Genomic DNA, 22,213 nt, shown 5'->3' with positions numbered 1-22,213 from the left:
ACTCTTTAGATGAGGTAAGTGGGTGAATGAAGTCTTCCAATTCAAAAATTGTCTCTTCTCTGAATGTGCTGTAATTCAGGCAAGAAGCTCAGCAGAGAAATCACTAAATGTTTCCTACCATTTTTATCCAGTACTGTATACTAAACCCACTGTTAACCTTAACTTTGAATGGGAAAAAAAAGTTACCATGGGGAGAGAATAACAAGGTATTATAAAACTGAAACTTCAGAGAAAGTAAAAAAATCCCACCCACCCCACCCCCTCTCCCAGTGAAGGAGAAAAAACAGGGAAACCACAGGGTTCTCAAAATTCACCTCTGACAGCTAACACATGCAATTTGCTCAAGAGTAAGTGTAGCTCACAGTAACTTAAGGAGATGGCAATAAAAATCAGAACTATTTGTACTTTCAAATCACTGTCACCCTCAGTCCCGTTCAAATGTTTCTTACTTTAAAAGAAGAACTTACACTTCCAAATGACCAATGGCCTTAGATATACTTCAAAACCAAAACTAAACAAAAAAGTATTTCCCTAGTTCTTTGCTGGGATAAATGTTACAAGGAAAAGAGGGGGGAAAAACAAAAGCAAGCAAGCTTCCATAATTGTGGAGGATTTTATTCAATTGATGTTAGGTAGATTAAAAAAGACCCTTTTGAGCAGTGTGACTAAGGAGAAATTGTGTTGCTCAATACACTTCAAGGAAGCAAGGCTTTCCCTCATCTTCTCACAAAAAATAATTAGGGGTTCAAGATTCTGTAATGCTCTCAAAATTGTCTTAAAAATTCACTGTTCTGAACAGTAAGTTAAGTATCTTAAGATCTTTATAAAATCAGAAGAACTAAGTACCTCTCTACTCAGTAAACACACACAAAAAAGTCACTTCAAATCCTGATTGACATTCCGTTTTGCAGATATCTATGTTCTGCTCTAAATAGGTACAAGGAGGCTCCTATGATGTTTTTCTCAGAACTGTTATTTAACATTTTCTGACTCTGCAAAGGCATGAAAACATTAAAACTCTTTTGTTGGAAGCAGAGTGTTTGAAAGTTCATTGGCAGAGTAGTTACATCCACTTTTCAAGAACACATGATCATTCTCTCTCTGGTTTCCCCATAGAGAGGAGGAGGAAGAACACAGAAAGAAGCAGCAGCACACACAATATGTTTTTACTTCCATCTGCCATCTGTTAACAGTTTCAACTACTTGGATAAATATGTATTTATACTCATCAGGAAAGATTACAGTCTTGTCTAGATGCAGTTACTCAGTACACCTGTTCACAAAGAAGTCCAAGGTGAGGGCATTCTTACAGAACCAGTAGCTAAGAGTAAACAGAAATACAATATTTTGAAATGAAATACCCAAATAAAGAACTATTCAATAGTGGATGCTTATGAACACCTAAATATAAAGCAATCCCCACAATTCATCACAATAGGGTCTATTTATGTGTGCACCACTACCTACACAATGCAGAATCTACCAGCATGGCCTTGTCCTTCAGAAATCAGAGGGAGAAGAAATTACATGTCAAGCAAATGTAGCTACATGGATTGATGCAGAACCTTTTTACTGTTGTTTCATATTAATTTAGGAAGTTGGATTAAACCACAAACGTTCTTTTATCTTGAGAAAATTAATTGCTTTTTCACTGCAGTTCAGCTGCCTCTTTGGTAGACTAACTGTAAAACCTTTGCAGCTTTGATGAGCTCAGTTTAGCACCACTGTCATCTCAGACTCCTTCCTGCCTTACCCTCTTGAATAAGTGAAAATAATCTGAACTAAGATGACATGATAGTAACTACACACTGGGAATAATCAACTTTGATTGCTGGTGGAAGTGATTTTAAATGACAGAAGGCAATTGCAGCCTTGTAACAATTTTTCAGTTTTCCCCTGAAATTGCCGTTCAATAAGAACAACAATAAAACCACAAGGCACAGGGCACTGCTAGGGTAGACTTGACCCAAGTAGAAGCAAGTCAATGCAGCCCTGACTCACAAAGTCAGTTTCTTCTTAAAGCAGCCCAGAAATGCCCTACCTGGACCAGGAAGTTATTTTTAACATGTGCATGTTCAAAAGGCACACAGGAATACCAGACTACATAGTGGTTTAAAGCATATACCTGCTAAGTGTGAATAAAATCTGTCTCAAATGTCATAACTGGGGAAATTACAGTGGTAGATGAACACAAACAAATACCATTGAACATTTTTTTTAAATCCTTATACTAGAAATAACCACAGAAGACACCAAAAAAAGTTGTCTCAGCACTGCTAATTGACATTACACAGCGTAGTATTAGCTTTGTTCCACAGCTCCAGTTCCATATAGAGGCTGAATACAAAAAAGACACTTGTGCTATTTTCAACTGAAATCTCAATAATTATCAATGATTACTGTATGAAAATACACGTTAAATTAACACCCTATCTATCAGAAATCTTCTGCATGCAGATTGCCTTAGTATTTTGAATAATTCCTTTATTCTCCAGCTGTGCATTCATCTAATTACATCTGTATTTGTATCCTTTGAAGGACTAAGATAGGCATAGTGTGGACTGTGTCTCCATCTCCACTGTGATGCCAGGAATACTGGAAGTGCTGATTTTTTTAAAAAATTTGAATGCAAGAGGCTGAACCTGGTTAGCATGGTGGACCTCGGAGATCTCTTGAACTTGTAGTTTCACCACATGGCATTAGTTGTCTGTCAGTGGTCACACTGTACTGCATTCTGGCTGTGGTTTATTGCTGATTGGGTTTATATAAACCTAAGTTGTTGACTTTGATTTCACTGGGAATGAGCCGATAGACTACTTTTTAACATACCCCACGCAAATCATTTTTATAGTGCACTGCTCGCTTAACAGAACTCATCCTCTTGTCTGTGTAGCACTGAAACCTAGAGCTGCTGCAGCAACACACCTGGATACTGAATCTGTGTTACTAAAGACTCTTAGAGGGCTGATTTCAGTGATGAGTACATGCCTACAAGACATGACAAAGATTAATGGTGCACAAAATATCTGTCTCAGTTACCAAGGACCAGTTCTTAAAAACTGTTTTCATTTCACTTCAAGAAACACATGTCCTGGGATGCTGCAGCTAACTAGAAGAGACAGATTAATTCATGTTTAAACCGAGTTGTTACTTGTTTTCAGGACCAACGTTTTCCTTGGCCTGAACCACACCTGAACACGCTGGCTCAATATCAAACTCATCCTTAGATAAGGTAGCTTACAACCAGCACAATACCAACAACTCATTTACAGAAAAGGAAACAAGCATGAAGGAGCAAATTGCTCCTTTGAGAAAAATAGAAAAGATTCATTTATAATATTAAAATACTGAATGCTATAATACGGGTGATGAATGTGCAAATTAGGTGGAAGATGACGATGGCAGACAAGGTAGGAAAAAGTTGCCAGAAGTTTGAATCTTACATAACAGAAGAGGTGTCTCACGCTGCCTGTGAAGCTACCACCAAGCGCAGTGGAAGAGATAACACAGCAACACACAATTGGGTGATAGAGCACAGGGGGGCATTTTTCATTTTAATTGGTTTGGGAAAGAAAATCTTGAAGAGAAACTGAAACACTACCTTTAAAGTTGCCTTTAATTACTGCTATCTGCCATGGCAATAAAGGCAAGTAAAGAGGAAGCACTATTCCCACTGCTGTGTGGGAATTTGCCTTCAATGGTAGCCACCTGATAATCTTCCTAATACTAAGAAAATCAAAGTTTAAATACATGAGCTACCAAAAGAAGCAACAATAAGTAAAAATGTATTAAGAGCTCACTAATAACCACATTTGGATTTACCAGTAAACCCCACAGATCCAAGCTTTATTTTAACTAGGGTGCATGAAAATTCTCCCTGGAGAATTTCAAAAGAGTATCAATCCCTTCCTGAAAAATATTACACCAGAGTAGCATCTAGAATAGAGACTTATTTAGGACCCTTTTTTCATTATTTATATCCAAATACTGTACACAAAAAAAATTCTAGAAAACTTTCTTTTCTGAATACTTCACAGATTTCTGCAGGCAACCTGTATCAACTTTGCAACCAAATTTTATTCCCATTCTCTATAGAGCCAACTTAACTTTGTGACTGTATTAGAGCAGACATAGAACAACTTCTACAGCTCTAAATGTTAAAGTTTAATTATAAATTAAATATCATCACTATGGAACTAAAGGATGAAACACCTGTAAAAATTTCAACACTAAGTAACTTGGGTAAAAATTACTTATCAACTTGAATCACAATATTTACATGAAACTAAAGAATTTAGAAAAGCAATTAAGATCTAGTATAAGGCTTCTTTTTACATCATGAAATATTACTACATTCAAAATTACAGTAATTGAACTAATAAAAGTGAAGCAGTCAAATGAATCTACATTTTAACCTAAACACAAACTGTATGATTTTCTTTAATAAACTAATTAAATTTGGAACTATATGAATTATAACAATGGAAAACCAGTTTCTGTGCTCGATAAATACTGTATCATTTTTCATATGTTCAGCTTTAGCTTCATCTAGCACTTTCAGAGAAGTGCTAGGAAAAAAAGTAATTTCAGCTTAGAACTTCTACACAAAGGAGCTCCATTTGCAGCTGCACACCTCATCTACGTGATCTTTAGAGGCATGAAGTATCTAACCTTATGCTTACTTTGGAATAAATTGACTTTACCAAAAAAAAACTGAAATTATTACAGTACCCAGTTTATATGGCTTTACATTTTTACAAAAATTGCATTGATTTTTCATTCCAATTTAAAAAAACCCAACACTTTTTTGGGTTTTTTTTTGTTTTGCAAATAAACACACTAAACCTGTTGATTACACTTAAAGAAGCAGATCCTACTCTCAGTTTGACATATATTTTCTGAATGCAAATATTTAACCGTTAACAATTTTTGTCAAAAATAAACTCTCCCTAGAAATACTCCTGCGCTCACTTCTTCTTGCCATCAGTGCTCTAGAGGCAACTTAACAGCCATTAAATGATGCCCCCAGAAAGGTCTCTTGCCTAGTACTGGTGTTCCTGCTCTAGAAAGTTGCGTCTCAAGTGACAACTTTCCATTGTCCTCCCCACCTCTGCCTCCTGGTGCTGACTGCTCCAGCAGCTCGTGCTCTGCCAATGCTTGCATTTGGAGCCTTCCTGTGATTTATCACTTTGCGACTGCCTGCAGATTTCCGAGAAAAAAAGCCCTACGGCATTTTGCATTTGTTACGAGTTCAGAAAGTTCCCTTCCCAAACACGAAGGCTACAAACCTGCATAAAGTAAAGCCAAGCCTCCAAACAGCGCTGGTGCCAGCTTCTCTCCCAACCACCCCTGAAAAAACAATCTCCCAGATCTTAAATGGAAATACAGCCTTTTGTTTTCCCACAAATCAATAAGGCTGGCTTGCTGAGTGCAGCATCAAGTTAGAAGTCCCAGGTAGTTTTAACACAGCCCTGGGAAAGCAAGCGCAGGTCACAGCATCAAAAGCAGTACTGCACTGACACACAGGTTAAAAATTGTGTTAAAGCCTCCTGATCCCCAAACCACTCCCTTGCAACCCCTCTGCTCTTGGCTTTGTAACCCTGCCCCCCACTCTCCCACATCCAGTGGAGAAGCACCACACTCTTCAGCAACCATAGACAGCTCAACAGCAGAGAATGCAAAGACTTATTTTTTGCTGTGTGGTGTAGTTAGGCTTTGTTTTGGGAAGCTTTTAATTTTTCAGTTTGTAACTTATTAAGTTTTTTACTGATACAGCACAAACCTCCTAAGGAAAGAAGCTAAACTGCACGGAGGGGAGGAGACTGCATTTGCAAAATGACACAACTTATTTTTCATGTGCTCTGCTTTGCCCCCACGATGGTCCAAACCAAAGCATTTTTACTCAAACTTATTAGAAAAGGTTGTCCAAGAAGTGCAAGGATTTGGAATAATAATTATCAAGTTGGTTTCTGCAGAGTTTGGTTTGAAGGTGTTTCGTACCAGGAAAACTGCTCTTGAACCTCAGCCATACGCAGCCCTTGCAGAACCGGTTTTAATATTACAGTAGACTTGCTGTAGCAAAATTACTCTGAATTTAAAAATGCACAAGCTAGTTTTCCCAATTAAATTAACAATTAACTAAGTTGGAGAAGAAAATTGCTTAACGTTTGTTATGACTTTACTTTTGAGTAAAATTATAATCCTCTATGTACTTATTAAGAATATCTGTACAAGAAACAAAGCTTATTGTTTCTGCTACTGATCCTGTCATGCTTTTTTGAGAATGAGCAAGACATACACATGCTCAAAATAAAACACTCTCTAACTTAACAAGTGGAAGCATGAAGACATCTGTATTTCAGCAAACTTTCTGAATACAGATCTGACCACAGTGAACAAGGTTCTGAAGCATCTACATTTTTCAGTACTATCCTACCATACAAAATATCCTTAAAAAGAAAGGAAAAAAAAAAAGAAAAAGTGAGGGGCAGAGGGGTGGAGTAGATGTCTAGAAAATTAAAGGTTTACTGTTGCAATTAAGAAAAAAAAAAAACCTTTCTAATTTGTAGGGGCAGCTCTTCAATCAAATATATTGAATCTAACTGATAGTTCTGTAAAACTACAGCCAAAGAAAGCTTGTGTCTGGTTTAACAGTCTTGTTGTGAGAAAATACCCACTTAACACATTTTTCTGTTTCAACGAGCTATGCCACATTTATCTAACATATGTAAACAAATAATATATTAAAATGCATGCCATGTTCCATTTCACTAGATTTCTGGAACAAGGCAAACATAAAACTGAAACTGCTCACATAGTGTTTTGAAAAAAATTGGTTATACTACAAGTTATACTTTGGACAAATAGTAGTAAATCAACAATTGAGCAATGTAACTCATATTGAATTCAATGCTACCAAGATAAGTACATCTGATGTTCAGCTCTTTATGGAAAACCAGGCAACTGCTGCTAAACCTTATTCCCTTTCAATGTTCAAATCATTAAGTCAGGGACAAAGATGATGCTTTCCTTTAAGGTACATTTCTATCCTTATAAAAACAAAAGTTTAAAACCTAGGCACATGCGCATACTTATATACACAAAAACCCCATCACATGTATTTGGTGTTCACCATTTCTAAAGACAAATGTGCCAATCAAGCAAATTCCAGCTTTGTTCTTATTTTTGTGTTAAGTCACACAATAAACAACTGACCTCTTGGCAAGATTTGTGACAGAAAAAAATTATTTTGTAACCTGTAAATGCATTGCAAGTTGCTCGATATCTTAAACTGCATCAAAAGAAAAACATAACCACATTTTGGTAACTTATCACAGCTTTCAGTACGCTACAAATACTTTATAATTCAGTTCATATAGGAAATAAATTTGGTTCAACATGATGGACTCTCATCTCTCTCATCAAGAGTAGCAGAAAATCAAAGAGATTGTTACCCTGCATTAAAGATTTTGCAACAGGAACTGTCACCCCCTTGGTTTACCATTATGGAAAAAGGGAAGTGTTTGGTGAAGGGTTTTTTAGTGGTGATATTATTATTCATCATTATTAATTATTGTTTTATTTAATTTTTAAAACATGATTTTAGTGTTTGTGTGTTCTTTACAACTACAAGCATAGTGTAAAGGGCAGTACATATTCACCCCATCAAAGGAGAAGACCAAGCATCACCCTTGAAGTATGCAATTTCACAGTATAGGGTGGGGACCTATGGCACTGCAGAGGGAAGACCAGCATCAACTCCGCTACATCTCTTCCAAGGGCAGCAGCTGGAAAGCTGGAAAATGGACAGTGGTAGGGGCAGAACCAGCATTGCAGCCCTCTTGCCTGCAGCTGTGAGTGCAGCAGGAGAGGGAAGCAGGGACCACAGTACTGATGTGCACCTGTGCATAGTCCTCTGCCCTTCTGAAGGCAAGACATCCCTGCTCCTTGGCTTCCCCTCCACAGCACAATGGCTACACTGTAAAGAACCAGAATTAGAGAAACATCCAAGTCCAATTCATTGAAGTTAAACAAGATAATTCAAATGTATCACTAGCTGATTTTTTTAAACTACTAAAAACCTCTGAGGGAGCAAACCAATTGCCAATGCAGACACACAACAAGGTGCTTCTCTTTAATACAAAAGCAATACAAAAGAAAGAAAAGGGAGAAAAGACAGACAATGCAGGTTACAGCTTTTTCTTAATTCATTTGCTGAAGGCTAGTAAGTTTAAAATAATCCGCTAAGCATAGCAGAAAAGACGACTAGAAACAGGGATTCACTCACATGTGAGAGGGTGTGGATGTGGGCACGTGCACTTTTAAATTCTCAAAAAGAAAGAGACAAAAAGATCAGACAAAATAAAGATTACCTATCTCCATTACTGCCTTGAAGTCCACAAAGACAATGGGCTTTAGTTTTTGAGTTGTTTAGGGCTTGGGCTTATTTGTTGGGGGTTTTTCTCAGTTTCAGATGAAATCCAACCTGAAGTTAACAAGTTTACTGCAGTACCTGAAACTAATCAGGTACAACCAAATCAACTAATGATCAAACATACCAAAATTACGTAACGTGAGCAGAGCGCACACACAAAGGGTAGCTGGACACACTAGATAAAACAGGTTTTACTGCTGAAATTTGACAACTGGAAGATACAGTATAGTCACTTGTTCCTTTCTCTTTCTTTTCTATGGCTGGCAGAGCACTCTAGAAATGTTCTACGCAAGCAGATCCTTTAGGTGTTCACTGCTGAATCTGGCACAACTGCTGTTACTTCTCCCTTCTCCAAAAGCTAGTGACAGGATGATACCCCCAGAAACCCACTTGTCCACTGCGTTATAAAACTTCTCTTATTCTGTCTTACAGGTCAAGATCACTACCAGTTGAGTGCTACCACAAAATCCCTAATATTCGATTCCCCTTCCATGCTCTGGGAAGACTGGAGTTACAGGACTTGTATTATTTAATTTTTTTAGAGGCTTATTACAGTCATTCACATTGAGCAAATATGCTTTCCTTGCTTATTTCATAAATAGCAGCAAACTTGCTACTATTACTTCCAGGTGACAATTACCTTCTTCCAACAGACAACACCTACTGAATCATACACTAACTGTGAGATACATTCATTGCCTGGTGAACACAGCAAAGACAACAAAATTGACAATTATGGTAAAAATGTAATACAAGCCAAAAAGTTGACTCAAGACTAAAAATCTTCATTATGAAATTTCTAAAGGTAACTCATACACAAGCACCAAACAGGCACACACAATCAGCCCCAGTAAATATGGTGTTCACACTGCAGCAGGTGAGTAAAGTGACACCACAACAACCCCATTAACTCCTCTGCTTTGCATTAGCAAGGATGCCCACACAATCTGTACCTTCCACTGATGTGAAAAATGTGTCTTGGCTCTGCCGTGCACTTGTCAAGCACTAATGCACTGTTGCCAGCTCAACGCTGAGGAATAGCTGTGCTTTGGCCTTCTGTTTGCTGTTGCTTGTTTGAGATGCAGGCAGAGATGCAGTAACCCTGGCACATGCCTCAACAAAACCTCAGAAGGCAACAGTAAACTTTAAAACCAAAACCCACCAGGAAAAAAAACCCACTTGGATTACATATGGTTTCTTTTAGGTATCCAAGATACTTTGCTAAAGAAATACACTACAATAAGTTTTATACCAATTCTTTAAACATTCTGGGATTTGCACATAAAGACATTTAAAGAAAACAGTCCCATAACTGACTGATAATAAGGGGGAGAGCTCTCAAAGAAGAAAATAACATGTCTGCAAAGACTATAATGCAGCCACTCCTGTCTTTCAGACCAGAGAACTGTCTGCCTACATTGCTCTACATCCCACAGGGCACTTAGCAGTTTGCAAACTTCACATCACTATCTTAGGGCCAGAAAATTGTTGTTCTTCAGACTGTGTTTCAGAACTTCCAGAACAGGAGTATAATTTACTTCACTCTGATAAGAGGGGGCAAGAAGAGTGGGGATGACTCTAAAAATGCTTAATAACATTTTTGGGCAAAGCAGAAAATTCAACAACACTAGTCTGTTTATTTTTTTAAATACATGGACCTTGCGTATTTGATCATAATGTGATTCTATTGTAAATTAATCGATACACTTTCCCCCACCTTTGAATTTTGATTATTTTCTCCTTCAGAGCAACCATCTCAGCTGTTTTTTCAATGTCACCTCAAACAAAGTCTACACTTCAGAAAAGAAACACATACTGGGTAGAGAGAATTATAAAGATATGAGGTACTTATTTCTCTCTGAAGAGGTCATATCACCAGTCAACATGGGATTCCTATTACATACTACTCTGGATGAAGAATAGCTTTTGACTTTACTCCAAGCCTCAGGCTTGTTCACCACTTAGCATTAGAAAAAGAGAAAATGTTAAAAATTTTTAAAAAAAAAAACCAACCATCAAAACAAACAATACATTATAGTATGGTGTGCACATACTCAAAAAATTCTAGAGTATTTCATCTTGCCCTAAATAATAAAAGTCAGAAAAGGACAAAAAGAAAGTTAAGTGGCTGCATAGTTTTCAGTATTATTTTGTTTTCCAGCTGTACTAGTTTTGGCTAGGTTAGAGTTCATTTTCTTCATAGTAGCTGGCATGCAGCTATGTTTTGGATTTGTGCTCAAAATAGTGCTGATAACACGGGGATGTTTCAGTTACTGCTGAGCAGTGCTTTCACAGCCAAGACCTTGTCTGTTTCTTACCCCATCCCTCCAGTGAGTAGGCTGGGGGTGCACAAACTGGGAGGGAACACAGCCAAGATATCCAACCCCCACCTCCCTGCTCCTCCCACTGACCAGAGGGATACCCCTTACCATATGGCATCATACCCAACATAAAAAGTGGGAAGGAGGAGGAAGTGGGGACATTAAGAATGATGGCATTTGTCTTCCCAAGTCACTGTTACACATGATGGGGCCCTGCTTACCTGGAGATGGATGAACACCATCCTGCCCATGGGAAGTGGTGAATTCATTCCTTGTTCCTTGCTGCACTTACAGCCTTTTCTTTACCCCTGTCTTAAAATGTTTTTATCTCCAGGTATGAGTTTTCTCACTTTTACCCTTCCAGTTCTCTCCTCTGTCCCACAGGGGAGATGGAGGGGAGTGAGCGAGAGACTGTGCAGGGCTTCACTGCAGGCTGTGGTTAAACCACAAAGGCACTAATGGGGGACTGGGGATGGTCATGGAAAATCCAGACATCTAGCAGCATACAATGCTTCACAGTAGACATTACCTAACAATACATCTTATGAGTGACAAATTGATGAGTTCAGACTTTGAAACTGAAAACCCTGTCTCTTCAAGGCCCATGAATTTGGAGACTGACTGGCTTCCAATTTTTGAAGTGCAGAGATTTTAGTGAACTTTTTATAATGATTCAATACTGTACTATTATATTCTTAAGTTTATTTACTTTCACTTAGGGATAGTCTGGAAACCCCTAGCAGAGCACAATTCATTACTCAATCTTTTCAGAACCTGTATAATGAAATGAAGGTACTATCAATTTCTGCTTTTCTTCAAACATCAACTTCAAGCACATATCACTGATTTCTGCCATAACCCTCTTTCATTCATGTCACTTTTCATGCAAATAAAAGAGCCAAGTGGAAGAGTACATCATTGCCAGGTCCTTGATAGTGTGATATTCGCAATTTTTCTTAGAAAGTGATAGGATCTTGCAGAAGCTGATAAAAATATGATAAAATCTGAGCTTCTTATGTAACAAGTAATTATGCTTTCCAGTGACAGACTAAATCCTAAAAAGAGAAAAATCTTGACAAAAGGAACCATATCCAGAACTTCTTTATTTACAGACCATGATTTAAGTCAATCTTCTATTTCTGAAAAAATTGAATCAGGCAGTCTGAGATGGTTGATTAGCAATAGTGTGTTTTCCACTTCACTGCCTGACAGTGCCTGCTGCAGATGGGGAGGAGAATGCTACAGGCTTTTCATAATGTTGGTAATCAAGGTTAATACAAAATTTGCATACCACCTTATAGATGCATGGAATGTTTCCTGGAAGAGTGCTGAGGTTAAAGTCACATGTATTTCATCAGGAATTAAGCACTGGCTAAAAATATTACATATTTATCTCAAAGTAAGTCTTCACGAGTTTACAGTCAGTCGGTGTTCCACTCAAAACTTTTAGATAATTAAAGGTAATTCATAAAAGGGACTCATAAGGCATATTAACCTCCAAATCCTTCACTGCCTTAGGAAATGCTAAGCATCTACTAAATTTTCATCACTTTGCCCTGATGACAACCACCATTTTATGAGGAATAGTGAAAAAAAGTCAAAATCCTCTTCAGCCTCATTGGTACTACATTATTTGATGGAACGAGAATTGAACATCTTGTATGTATAGCCCTTAAAGGCAACCCACCTACGTCCTAAGGACCTCGCTGCCACCGTCCAAGCTCGCTTGGCCCCGGCAGATGAACCTTAGGATTAAAGGGTGGGCTCAGTTCCGCGCACACTGTGTCTCACCTAAAAAATCCAATGCGCAGGCTGGAAGGTGGAAGGACCTTCCCCGGATCTTCGCTCGCGAAGACTGGCCATTATTATTATTATATTATGTATAGCCATACAATTCCTTACAATACCTCAGGACTTCAAGCATAACATTTCTACCCTCCTTTTAAGGTCAGATCATACACATAAGACATGAAATCCAGAACACAGTAGAACAAAAACAAGCTACTCACAAACCGTAATATAACAGAAATTAAAGCAGTGGAAAAGACAGTGTTGAAAATTTTCAACAAATGATAAAGGAAGGAATAAACTGCTAACATTTCCTTTTTCAGTATACAAACATTTCAGTTTTTCTTCAGCATAGGACTAAGAATAGTAGAGGAAGAGAGGTGATTGCTCGGACCTCACAGCTCCTTAGCCTGTAAAAACCAAGGCATTCAAAGTAATTTCATCTATATCCCTGATGGAATGGAGTTCTTGGTGTTTTGTGAAGTACAGCTTGGGTCACCAACTGATACAAAGCTGACAGATTTTACCTGATTAACAATAATTTCTGCCAATTTACCATATTGGCCCCTTTTTTAATGTAGCAGGCCCCAAAACAAATTAGGTTTAATCAAAACAGGATAACAAAAATGAAATCCACCAAGCTAGGAAAGCTATTATATTCATCTCCATAAGACAATTTTAAAGGTCTTGAGGAAAAAAAAAAGGAAAAAAAAGAAGGGAGTTGGGGAGGAGGAGACAACACAGTAGGTGGGGGAGAGGCCAATAACATATATCACTAACATATACTTGCTTTCCCACCACCATCATTACCTTATCCCTCAGGAAGTTCCTGTGCTCATTAATGAACTAACTGGATGGAAAAAAATGCACATTGCTTGCAGAAACAATACCGAAACAATGAAACCCTACTGAAACAATGCCACAGACCTGAACTAACAGTCAAAACCCGCATTGTCATTTCTAAGAAAAAAATAAAGATCTTCCAGGAAGTCTACAATACTTTTGGTGTTACTGAAAACCTGGAGGCTGGCACCTCAGCTGTGACTGGGCTTGTTTGGGCAACACTCACTTTTACTTCCTGTACTATGATTTTCCAGTTTGAAGACTGGAATGAGAGAGTATTTGTACAAGTCCTTTGAGAGTTGTGAGTGCTTTGTGATCTAGAGAACTAAATTATTAAAATGGTGCTGGTAATCGCCGTATTGAAACTTATGCTTTCTTTGTCCTCTCCAAATAGACAAATATCTTGAAAGAAATGAGACAGAAACGTGACAGATATGCTTGCACATGTTCATGTTTATCCTAGCAGTTAAAAAAGATGGTGTTTTGCTTGTACTAGCAAGTCTTGGAGAAGCAGTAAGAAAGTTAATTATAAAAAAGGCATTTCTTCTTTGATAAACAGTATAAAGAAAAAGTCTTCTGATTACGTGCTGCCTAGCAAGTAACAGCCAGGAGAACACTTAGGGGTTTAGAAAGTGTTTCTGATGAGAAAGTAACATCATTGCTCTTTGGAGATATTTTCAGTTATTAGAGATAGCGGTAAGCAGTGAGACAGTTGAAAGCACCCTTAACTGGTGAAAGCTATGGAGGAAAGAAGGAAGATAAAGAAAACAAACAAATGTATAAGCCATTTCATTGTGTATTAATGAACTAGAAACAAGACAGTTTATGGACAGCCACCTTAAATTCTTTAAATTCACAAAGTATTCCCAAGGGAGTTATTCCACAAAAGGAAAGCTAAAGAATGATGCATCTATACAAAGAACATTTCAGTGACCTATACCACCTATCAAACAAAAGCTGTTCCAAGCTTAAGGAAAAGAAAGCACTCTCTCCATTTAATAACTGTTAGCTTACATTTCTTTAATTATACAGCTAACCCACCCTTTACTAACACATTTCATTAAACAATTTCTATATCTCTTCTAGAATGAAATTCCAGCCATTCAACAAAAAGTTCTAGTTCATACTTTATTTCTGAAAATCCTTAGAAACTTTAAAAAAAAAAAAAAAAGAAGGCTTAATTTGTAAATTTCAATTTTAAGAAGTCTAAAATATTCTGTTACCCCAAGTGAGATTGAAAGGAAATGATAAGGAAAAAAAAGAACCAAAAGAAATGGGTGTAGGGCTGGTAGTGGCAGACAAAGTACACATCACCTTGGGGAGTGGGAGGCACTGGACATCCACAACAGCTGCTTCTGCCAGATACCTTCATCGGTCTAAAGCCTTTTGTGTGACTCACCTCAATTTACTTCTTTCCAGTCTAGTTTCCCCATCAGACCAAAAAGGCTCCTAATTCTTCAAGCGGAAGAGGATTCTCCTTCATATCAGTGATGCCTTTGCTGAACTCTATCACATTCCTGTAATTGTGTCTTTTTCCAGGCCAGATAACAGCCTATTCCAGCACTGCCCCTCACACATGGTTACAGACCACTCTCCTCTGTCCCCAAACTCCCTCTCATGCTGATTTCCACCAGATAACTTTCATCGGTTTGCAACTCAACATCCAAGGTTTACACAAGTTGTAACATTAACTGATTGGCTGCTTATCAGTGTTGCTCAAAATTTTCAAATATAGCACTTTCTACACTGCAGTCAATAAAAACTTACACTAGTTCCAAGTTTTATGTATCCTGTGAGTCTTTGGTATTATTGTAAGTAATTTTCTGTATTCTAATATATTTTAAATAAAATATTTTGAAAATATCTGTCCTTTAGAATGTTTGGGGGTTTTATTTTTTAAAGATATTCTGTGTATTTTGTTGATGTATTTAAAGGTTAAAGACCATATATAAACAAGGACATTTGTCATCTAAATAGAAAGTAGGAGTTTGGGAGGGTGGGATTTTTCTTAAGTTGGCTTATAACTCAGTTCTAAACAGTTCACACAGGCTATATGTACTTTCCATTTCATTTGTTATTTTCCTTTCTGAGCTATATCAAATGACTAAATCAAACCTAATTGCCTGTTTTCCAAAACTTTTCTGAATGCAACTTGTTTTTAGTATCACGTCTGCGAGTTCAGAATAGTGATCTGATATCCAAAAAGGCAACAAATTCTCATATGTCACAGGAAATCTGTCTCATACCTTATGTGGCATATGGCCCAACTGTACACACCATTGGTGAATCTTCAGTCTACCATCCTCCTGTTATACTTCTATTACAGTTTTGAGACCTTTCAAGATTATAAAGGAAAATAGCTTTCCAAGATTTTTGAGCAATTTAAACTTTTACAAATGCTATAAATCATCTGTATTAAAATAAAGAACAAATTAATTATCTAAAACAGGATTCACAATTCAGTAAGAAAATTATTTGGCTTTCTAGAGTTTTCCTACACATCACTAGTCTTGCTGAAAGGATAAAAAAAATCTTCTGCTTGCTGTAGTTCAGTATTTTCACTTGGCTAGCTACACTTCTAGGTGCAAGATCACTCCTATGAAGCCAGTATCCTAGTCAGCCCATTTGATAAACTACAGAGCAACATTACAACATAGTGACTTTTTAAAGAACCAAAAGAAACCAAATAATTCATTTTTTACCAGTTCGAAATTGATGGTTCCAAATCAAGAGTTTATTTAACTTTTTCTGATATAAACACCAGACATATGTAATATAAAACCAGAACTGGAAATCCCATGGTTCACATTACAAAGTGCATCTCACACGTGAGCAAAAACAGATGTGATCCTGCAGAAGCAAAACAAATTTGCTGGGGGAGGGCACACAAAAAATAAGAAAAAGGGGCTTTGGGGACATAGTGTTCAAAAAGCAAACAAACAAAAATCCCCAAGCAAACAAAATCAAACTTAAAAAGGATGACCATGACAAAGGAAGTGGAAAATGACTGTGACAGAAGAGAGAGGAAGAGACAGCCCCCAGCAATTGGATAATTCCTACTGTGTAAAGTAGGAGAGAATTTGGGGAAATGAACAGAAGCATTAGACAAAACAACTCACCCAGACAGAAATAAACATCTCAACTAAAATCAATGAATTACAATAATAACCAACAAAGAAAACAGAGACAAAATTCCTAGTCAGTTACAAAGTTTAAACAATAAAAATCCCAAAATATTTTTCCTTTGAAGCAAACTTGAGGCAGGTCAAATGTAGCATATTTCCAACAGAGCGATATAAAAAGATTCTAGAACTAACAAGTATCAAAATCAAATCATAACCTTGATCCTAAGGGATTCTCTAATCAAACCCTTTTCTTTGAGAGTTCATCCACATGTTAAGCAAGCAGAATAGAAAAAATGCAGATGCCTTGCTAACAGAAGAGAGAAGACAGATTGTGTCGTTACAGGACTGCTGAAACTCCCCAAGTGCAAAATATGATAACTGAAGAATTACAGGCCCGATGCTTAAGAAACCCACAGGAATAGTCCTAACATGAAATTAACATTAAAATTTCTGGTCATATATACTGTAGACATTAGAAGTTTAAATCATTCCAAAAAATTTGACCATGGACTAACAGGAATATAGAAAAGCACTACTCAGGTTCTTAAGCTCAAAGTTCTTGAACAACATAATAGGCTCAAGGCTGGAAGTTATTCTGGGGGAGGTATGACCATGAGTTTGTTCTGTTCCTGAACTTCTCTACAAGCTTTCACTGTTATTTGCCATCAGAGACAAGGTATGAAACTAGATAAAAATTCAGTTTGATCCAGTAAAACTATTGCAATAAACTTTACTATGTTTTGTCAGAAAATAAATATGTATACATAATTGCCCATCAGAGCACAGTTAAAGAAAGTTAAGTAAATGGATTATTAAAAAAAAGCAAAAAACAACATTCCTGTAAGTAAAAGGAAGTGTTAAGTCTATCCAAAAATGCACAAGCTGAATTTATTCTGTATACTAGAGCGATATGCAAAAACACTGCTAGTTTTGAACAGGAAGCAATAAAGCTTCAACAGAGCACAACAGAGCACAGAAATACTGTTTAGGAGCTAATTAGTACTAGGTGCAGCACTCTGTTATTAAAACTAACATGGCCATCATGCTAACTTTGAAGTCACCACACTAAACTTCCTTACAGTGCAACCTGTGCTATTCAGCCCCAGGTAATCTCTACTCTCTTCCCTCACTTCAAAGTGAAGGAAATGGCGATGAAGTCGACCTGATTGTAAAAAAGCACATGCAAACAGTTGTGCTCAGCAGTGATCTTTAGCACTGACCTCGCTTGTACAGGCAGGGATCCAATTCCCAGGTTAGTAAGGAACCACTTCCAAGTCGTTATAGAAACCAGTGCTTATTTCCCTCAATGCTAGCTAAACTCATTGACCAACAGTAGATCAAAGTGCCAAAATCAGGAGCTAGAACTGTACAGCATAGAACTCCTATGAGAAAAATGAAAAAAATATTTCCGTGACAAAGAATAATTACTCAAAACTAAGGGGGGGGAAAAAATCTACCAAGGGCAATGTTGACCTTGAGACCTCAAAGGACCAAAACCAAAGCCACAAAACTAGCAACCTTGTTTGTGCAAACAAGAAGTTGTGCATGGACAGCATGCAGATTTCCCCTCCTGTTCATAAAAGCAATTGTGCAAGTTGGACACAGCAGGTTGCATTAACAGCAAAAATAAACTGGGTTACATGGGATTTCAATATTCTCCTGGATGACCAAGCAAGAGAGAGAGTGAATTTAAGCTCTGTCTATAGAGAGATAATGTGAAGGCTATAACATAAGTGAAAAATGGCCATGTTGCTAAGATAAGGCCCCAGCCACCAATTTCATTGTCAAGCCTGGCCATCTGTCAGCAGAAACCCGATTTACTGCATATAATGCTGCTATAGTTGATCACTACTATACTGCTATAAAAGGCTCTTGTTTTGGGGTTTTTTTTAAGCACACGAAAAGCGACTTGCTAGCAACATAAAAGGGTTAATAAAACACCTCATCAGAAGCCATGTTTTCAGGAATTAGGCTTCAGAATGTTAAATCAAATTATACCCAGTTTGTTTTATGCCACTGATAGATTAAATTTCTTTATAAATAAAAACATTAAAAATAGGGAAACAAAAACAAAAGAAAACCATAAAATGATAGTAAATTACTTCATTTTCACCATATAAGTAAGGCTGCTTGCACCAAATCACAGAATATGCTGAGGTGGAAGGGAACCACAAGGATCATAGAGTCCAGCCCTTAGCCCTGCACAGGATCATCCCTAAGAGTCACACCATGTGCCTGAGAATATCATCAAATGTTTCTTGAACTCTGTCAGGCTTGGTGCTGTGACCACTTCCCCGGAGAGCCTGTTCCAGTACCCAGCCACCCTTTGGGTGAAGAACCTTTCCCTAATATCCAACCTAAACCTTCCCTGACACAACTTCAGGCCACTCCCTCTGGTCACCATGGGGAAGATATCAGTGCCTGCCCCTCCTCTTCCCCTCATGAGGAAGTTGTAGACTGTGATGTCTTCCCTCAGTCTCCTCCAGGCTGAACAGACCACGTGTCCTCAGCTACTTCTCATACGGCTTCTCCTCATTTTGATGGTGGACAATTGCAACAGACTTCAGAAAAGGCACTTTTAAGAAACACTCCTACAATACCACTAATCAAAAAAATTATTAATAAAGCAGCCACTCTCCTTTATTTGATAACTAGTCTGGACATCCTAACTGTTTGCAAGTGCACTAGTGATGTGAAGAATCCTTAGATAGGGGCTTGTGAGCACATAACACCTCATGGTGTAACAACTCATTTAAGTGCGTCTAATCCAACACTTCCCACTCCTACACACCAGGACAAAAATGCCCATGTATGAGATTCATCCTTCATATCAAATACCCACCGAGCAAAACAGCTGCAGGTACTTTCTCAGGTTAATCAAACAAATCAAATAACAGCATCTAGTAATAACGAGACAATTTTTCCCTCCAAACAACAGGCCTACACTGCAGGTGGTTTTGTCCCATAGCAAGCAAACAGGAGAAAAAACATGTCCTGAACAGCTGCTCATTAGGTGAGCACCATTCTGCCTGCACAGCAAATGAAGCAAATGTCATGTGGAAAAAAACACAGTTTACGGTCATGTAATTAGACACGGTAACACAGGCATATACAAAAAAGGAGGGAAGACAAGTACAAATTACAGTTGCACAGGCAATTTATTTCTGGGAGTTTATCATTTTTGATGTTTCTGGACTTTATAATTTCTTTTAACAAGGCTTATTTCCAGCTTATTTTTTCATATTATACAATAACTGATAACTTTAAACAATCACCTGAATTAAAACTATCCACCCTCACATAATTATTTATTCTGAATAGAACCCTTTACTTAAGGACAGTGGGAGAACACTCTATCAGAACAGACCAAAGCAAACACAAACTGAAGAGCACCTTGCAGTAAATATTATGAAGCAGTGTGAATTTATTGCAAGTTTACCTGATACTCGTTGGGCCAGAAAGTGCTGACAGCCAACTCCGCTCGAAGCCAGTCTTTGCCAGTGGAGCCAGTGACATTCCAGATGGGATTAGCCAGTGGCCCTTTGTTCACCCTAACTAGGATGTTCAAAGTGCCTGGGTTTGCTCCATTCTTGCTGTACAGAAGGTAGCTGAAATCGATGCAGTGAGTATCATTTTCCTTCATTGTTGGAAGCTGAAGTCTAGTCTTTTCTCCGGGGTCGTGGTCTGAGGAAATCACTATCATATATGATCCTAGGAAAGGGGGAGTGGAAAAGGAAAAAAAAACAAAACAAAACAAAACACAGAAAACCAGTAAAGATGAATGCTAAAAAACTGATTGTTCACTCTGAAAAAGGAAGAAATACATAGGTTTTCATAACCAAGAAATCTCAAAATTCAAGTAGCATGAAACTCAGCACGCTATAAAATGGCTAGAAACATCACTGAAGTAGTATCTGCAGAAGACATCACGTATCTCTGAGGACCTACCCCCCAAAAAGACAGACTTGAATTTGAAATACATTATCAATGGAAATAGCTGACTTAGAACACCAAGTCAAATCTGTTTTGAAAACTTGGGTTTACTGCTCCATTTGCCAATGGATTTGAGGGGATAACAGTAGTTTCTACAGTTGGAAAAGAGTCCATCTTGTAAATGTGTATTACAAGTATACATAAGACAAAACAAGCTGTGCCTGTTTAGCTATAAAGCCAGGAAGTGGAAATCATATGTTTTAACAGGTTATACAGGCTATACTGATGAAACAGTCTGTCCTGCTGTCCTGCAGAATGGAGATAAAGACAGGCTGCCATCTGACCTAGTCCAGAGCTGCTTCATTTCTTCAAGAGTGACAGCTCCATACCAGGTACTATTTAGTGAATGAACCCCACAGAGAAAAGGCTGATAGATGGAGCATACCAGGAAAAACTTCGTAACCAACTGAGAAAGCCCAACTCAGCATACAATATGAACCATTGCTACAGGAAAGTTTCCTAACCTAAATTTACCTACCTATCTCTGCTTAATGATTTCAGAACCCTCATGCTGACAGATTTTCCTCATACTTTCAGTCCTGAAGGGCATCACAATAAAGAACCCTTCCTCCTGAAGAAAGTTCAGATTAAACCCACCAAAAATACAGTGAAAAATTAACCTAAATTTTAAAAAGTAATAGATTTGTGAACATTTGCCTACATGAGTAATCTCGCAGAAGTCTTGGGAGTATGTACGTGAATTAGCACTTACTGGTGAAAAATCTTCTCTGAAGAGTATTCATATAAATTATGATCGTTTTGTATGACAAGTTTTGTCCTTTGATTTTTTAGGCAAGAAGGAATTACTGTGTTCTAGTATGTCCTAAATAGTGGTATTAGCCATTCTGAAAATTCTTGACAAGCTGTTGTTCAGGAAACAATGAAAATTTATGTACATGGATAGAGTCATCTGTGTGAAATGCTAAGTTACTGGCCTGTAAATAAATTCTGTGCTAAAAAACATAGAAGAGAAAGAAATATTAGAGAATGAAAGCTGCTCTTATTAAAGCAGTGTGTTCAAATCTTTATTTTTAATATTCATCTTTTAAAAAGGGTTTACAGAAAACTATGTTATGTTATACTGTAACATAAGCAAACAGTTCATATTTAGAATTATATGCAGAACCCATTATTGGATTTATTTTTCCTTAGAGAATTTGGCGAAGTAATAGTTCCAGTTTATTTCTTCATCATTAATACTTTTTAAATACAATTTATAAAGACACAAAAGAATCATATTATACTATTATACAGTTTTGCTGTTACTATAAGTCTTTAAAGATTATGGTCTAGAATCAATTGGCAGTTGCCTGGGAGCTGCTCAAAAAAAAGAAAAAAAATAGTGTTTGCAAACCACATCTGCTGATGTGCAGTTTTTATGCCCCTCAACTCCAGAATAAACTAAGTAATATGTTTGTTTGTAATCTCTACTTTGGTAATACATATGTTCTTATAAACACCTGATTACTCAGCAGTGACAGGTTAAAAATTAGGATTTTCAAAGGTTTGTTACTAAATACTATGCACGTGGCAGGGAGAGGTTGTATATCAGCAATTTGGGGTTTTTTTTCTTCTACATAAGAGTTGGAAAACTGAAAAGGACTGGGGAAAATTATCAAGACTGCTTCCCACAGGGTTACTACTGATTCTCTTCAGAGACATCTAAATTGCCTCTTAGCCTTTGTTACTTGTATCTTGCAAATATTTTT

The 22,213-nt window shown here is 37.5% G+C and overlaps 1 protein-coding gene across 14 annotated transcripts in view; it reads right to left on the bottom strand.

Annotated features, from left to right (window-relative positions):
• PTPRK (protein tyrosine phosphatase receptor type K) overlaps positions 1-22,213 on the bottom strand; it is a 393,483-nt gene that overhangs the window by 240,495 nt on the left and 130,775 nt on the right. For all 14 annotated transcript variants that reach the window (XM_050315975.1, XM_050315961.1, XM_050315960.1 and 11 more), the window contains exon 3: positions 19,951-20,222. In XM_050315975.1, coding sequence (XP_050171932.1) covers positions 19,951-20,222 — 272 coding nt within the window. The remainder of the gene's footprint in view (positions 1-19,950; positions 20,223-22,213) is intronic.

Source organism: Myiozetetes cayanensis, unplaced genomic scaffold (assembly GCF_022539395.1).
Source record: "Myiozetetes cayanensis isolate MyiCay16 unplaced genomic scaffold, myiCay2020 scf2-11, whole genome shotgun sequence".
Taxonomy (NCBI): Eukaryota; Metazoa; Chordata; class Aves; order Passeriformes; family Tyrannidae; genus Myiozetetes; species Myiozetetes cayanensis.
The sequence above is the reverse complement of the archived record's forward strand: the minus strand, read 5'-3'. Positions and strand labels throughout refer to the sequence as shown.